The sequence below is a fragment of the Mizuhopecten yessoensis genome, unplaced genomic scaffold (genome assembly GCF_002113885.1).
Source record: "Mizuhopecten yessoensis strain PY_sf001 unplaced genomic scaffold, ASM211388v2 scaffold1851, whole genome shotgun sequence".
Lineage (NCBI taxonomy): Eukaryota > Metazoa > Mollusca > Bivalvia > Pectinida > Pectinidae > Mizuhopecten > Mizuhopecten yessoensis.
The window spans coordinates 58949-63482 of NW_018404253.1; the positions used below are offsets into that span (position 1 = coordinate 58949).

The window sequence follows — 4534 nt, forward strand, 5'->3', positions numbered from 1 at the left end:
CTTCGTAACCGCTTACTTTACCAACCCAGGTAAACATGTACTTCGTAACCGCTTACTTTCCCAACCCAGGTAAACATGGACATATACTTAAGTCAGAGTAACTTACATAGTTGTCAGAACGAATTTCCTTCATAAACAATACATATCGGTTTTTTAGGAGTTCAATAGGGGCTGACATTTGTAACAATGAATGTTTTGTATTTCAATGAATATTATACACTGGTTCCCCCGCAATCACCGGTGTTCTCAATCCGACGCATTCGATGAACCTGATAAAGAATGTGTTAACATGTTTGGTTACCCACTAGTGGGTAACGCACAGGCTTTAATTTCATTCCCCAATCCTCAAATTATGACACTTTGTAATAATTCTAGACATACTATCTGAAAGTTGTGGGAGAAAATGTTCCCAAAACTCGTGAATTCACTATTAACTCATTAGTTAAATTCAAAATTGTAAAAAACATTCGATGAACCTAGTGTCTTTATACTACTTGAATATTAACTAACTCAAGGTAGATAACATGATAACCAAGCATCAATCGTTGGGAATGATCCTCTATTTATCAAGATTTGCATAGCGACTGACAGTTGTCACGATGTATTTAGGTACTCTTTTATAGAAATTTTAAACCGATTTGTCACATTTGCAATTCTCACAACCTGTTAATGGTACTATTTTAGAAACACTATACACCAATTCTCACCACCTGTTAATGGTACTATTTTAGAAACACTATACACCAATTCTCACCACCTGTTGATGGTACTATTTTAGAAACACTATACACCAATTCTCACCACCTGTTAATGGTACTATTTTAGAAACACTATACACCAATTCTTACCACCTGTTAATGGTACTATTTTAGAAACACTATACACCAATTCTTACCACCTGTTAATGGTACTATTTTAGAAACACTATACACCAATTCTTACCACCTGTTAATGGTACTATTTTAGAAACACTATACTGTCAGACTGCTACATGACGTGACACGTTTGTCACAACGTATGATGAACATTATAATACCGAAATCCCTGAACAAATCGGCTTCAAACTAATGTTGAAGTACTTACATCTATAATACCAGAATCACTGAACAAATTGGCTTCAAACTAATGTTGAAGTACTTACAATAACGTACTCAATTTTAGCATATTATCGAAATAAAAACAGATAAGCACATTGATCAATTGACGCACTCACAATAAATACAATAGATAAATTTATCCAGAAAATGTAATTAGCGCTATTATTATGAAGTGCATTTTGAAAACGCGATTATTAAGGCGTGTTAACGAGGTAATTATTATTTGTATTATAGCCACCATCTGCAGCATTGGTAGGACGGCGGCCCAGTACGCCTCTCACGGTACTGGCGACTCTCTCTATATCCAGAACGGTACTGATCCTGTCGCCGATTCTTTGAAAATCCCCATGGTCGAGACGGACGTCTCCACTACCAAGTGGACGAAAGGACATTGCTTTGTCTCTATGGGTCTGACTATTACTTATTTCTGTCAATATGTTAGTGACATATATAACAGTTTATAAATAAATAGAAAAGCATTACGCACCTATTCAAACAATAAACACATACTATCACAATATCCAAACAAATGCATTAACAATGCTGTTTCTTTAAATATGAATGATATAATTTTATGTCTTTTGTTTGCGTCATTTGAAGCAAATGTTATACGAATGTCCAACTTCATCAAAGCGTTGAATTCCTTTAATTGTCTGTGGTACAACACGTAACCTTAATATGTCATATTGTTCACATGCCATTTTATAAACACACCTGCTCTATATAGTATCCGATATGACTGATCGATCTGTTTTCCTATAGGTATGCATTACTGGTATGACGTGAAAGCCGACATGTCATGTGACGATTTCTTCCCTGTCTTCCTGCTGTACAATCATGGCAAGCTGAACGCTTTTGGCTGGGCTCTCGGTAGGGCTATGGACACTACCCGATATCCTTATTTGGAACATCCCTCGGGTAACGTCATCAAGGTAACTCTAAAATCCATTTAACATAATTGACTACCTGTATCTTTGAACACATTTTTTGTCATAACAGTCTAAACGAATCGTTGCTGACTGTTCCTCTTTATGCGGTCGTCCAATATAAAATTGGTACAATAGTATGCTCTTTTTTCTTTTCTTTTGTCGCTTGCGTTTTGATAAAAGGTGTCATATATAGCGGAAGAGCGTAATTCATTAATATCTCGAGATCGTGGAATTATTTCCCCCCAATCTAGAAGACGGGGTTGACATGCTGACAGCAACCAAAACCCGATGTCCCCCACCAATGTTTAACCCACAACCCTCATTCCTTGAGCAACTACTCCTATTGCTATTTTTCAAGAAGTAGCGGACGGATTAATCATAAATTTTATAAGAAGATTTACCTTGGTCTGTATTTATGCATGCTACATTTTTAGGCAGCCAGTTTGAACTTTGTTAAGTTTGCTGTCGGTATTTCTAAAGGACTTTACAGATCCTCCTCAGAGTTCAGTTCACATGTTAAAAATCCCCTTGGTCCTTAGTTATGCATATCTCATTTTAAGTCTGATAAGAAAACAAGGTGGCCGTCAGCCATCTTAGATTTTGACAGTTAAGTTTGTTATCGCTAATTATCAAAAAGACCTTGACGAAAGATTTCTCTCAGTTTTCATATGTAGGTACCCTTTAGTCCGGGCAAATGTAGTCGTTAATGGTCAAGTTTGTAATTATATTATTCAAAAGTACTTGACATAACTTTGCCAAATTTCATAGATATGTCCCTTGCACAAAGATTTCGTTTTTCAGGTCAAGTTGCTTGATCGGAAGAAAAAAATAGCTCCAAGAAAAGCAGAAATCTTTTTCTCACTTTATTAATCATACAAATAGATCAAAAGACAAGCTAATTTTGTAAAGACATTTTCTATCCGTCTGTTTGATGTTTTAGTTACAAATTTGCAACATATGATGCATTTATTGTTGACAAACGTATCGATCCAACAAAATTCATGCCTATCTTACAAATGGTGGGCGCCAACATTGGCTAGTTATTGATGTCATCCGTCGTGCTAGATGGCTGCTAACATCAACCTTTTCTGTTTTCAGAGCTTCATAAACCCTGTACCTCACTGCTTGGTGGCTAAACCTGCGCTGTCTACCTTACACATCTATTTGACCAACATTCCCTTGGCAGACACATGCTAATTGGCGCTTGCAGATATTCTTACGATTGTAAAACTAGTATGACTTATTGTGTCTCATAATTATTCTAATTTTAATCAACAAGCCTGTACATTTATCGGTAATTTACGCCTAACATGACGTTACCTTCTGATATATACTTTTCGAAGTGGTAAATTTATAAGGAATGCGTCATCTCGATATTGTCAACATACCAGAGAGGTTGAAGAACTTCGATGCAGTTAGAAGATACGATATGTTTACTGCAATAAAATCCTAAAGTAAGTCGATATCGTGTCTCATTTATTACTGTATGCAAATACATTATTGAATCACGTCTAAGTTACGCTTATGTGTCTATTTTCCTTATGGTCAATGTCACATTTAAAGCTCTTGGGTAATCGAGTGTTTTACTTAGAAACAGCTCATGCCTGTTATATGTAGAAGCTGTTTAGTGGTAATACTCTTGAGAGCTCTAGGATGTATACGTTGTTGAAGCATGCTGAGTTGTAAGGAAAGAGGTCATCAGGTAGATATGCAAAATGCATAAAAGTATAATAACGCATATGCGTTTCCAAATTTTCATCACTTATCATTAAGGAAACACCATTCAATCATTATCTCAATGAAATTGTAGATAAATGTCAAAATGTCAAAAATACCTACAATATGACAAAAATTATCGCCTTGCTTCGATTATTACCCAAAATATCACAGTAATGTCACTTCGTTACCTTAACTCTGTGACATGAACCTACTTTACGACAATAATTGTCACCTAGCTATCAAACAATGACATTGACCTACATAAAATCAATTGTCATCACCTTGTTATCAAAGTTTGACATTGACCTACCTAATAACAATAATGATCACCTTACTACCTTATTCTGTGACATGTCTGTACATAATAACAATAATTCGAAAAATGGTTGACCGTCGAAGGCCACTCACATACATGGGTGTTGAGTTTTATATAATAAATGCTTTATGTTCGGTTGAACGTAGTGAATTAGAATCATAACAATAATGATCACCTTACTACCAAACTCTGAGACATGTATCTACATAATAACAATAATGATCACCTTACTACCTTATTCTGTGACATGTATCTACATAATAACAATAATGATCACCTTACTACCTAACTCTGTGACATGTACCTACATAATAACAATAATGATCACCTTACTACCAAACTCTGTGACATGTATCTACATAATAACAATAAAGATCACCTGCCTACCAAACTCTGTGACATGTACCTACATAATAACAATAATGATAACCTTACTACCAAACTCTGTGACATGTATCTACATAATAACAAAA

General features: G+C 35.4%; 1 protein-coding gene across 1 annotated transcript in view; it reads left to right on the forward strand.

Moving 5' to 3' along the window:
• LOC110441354 overlaps positions 1-3489 on the forward strand; it is a 12554-nt gene extending 9065 nt beyond the window's left edge. The window contains exons 6-8 of the mRNA XM_021484473.1: positions 1332-1505; positions 1860-2029; positions 3125-3489. Of these exons, the coding sequence (XP_021340148.1) occupies positions 1332-1505; positions 1860-2029; positions 3125-3223 (443 nt within the window). The 3' untranslated portion in view covers positions 3224-3489. The remainder of the gene's footprint in view (positions 1-1331; positions 1506-1859; positions 2030-3124) is intronic.
• The last annotated feature ends 1045 nt before the right edge of the window (positions 3490-4534 follow it).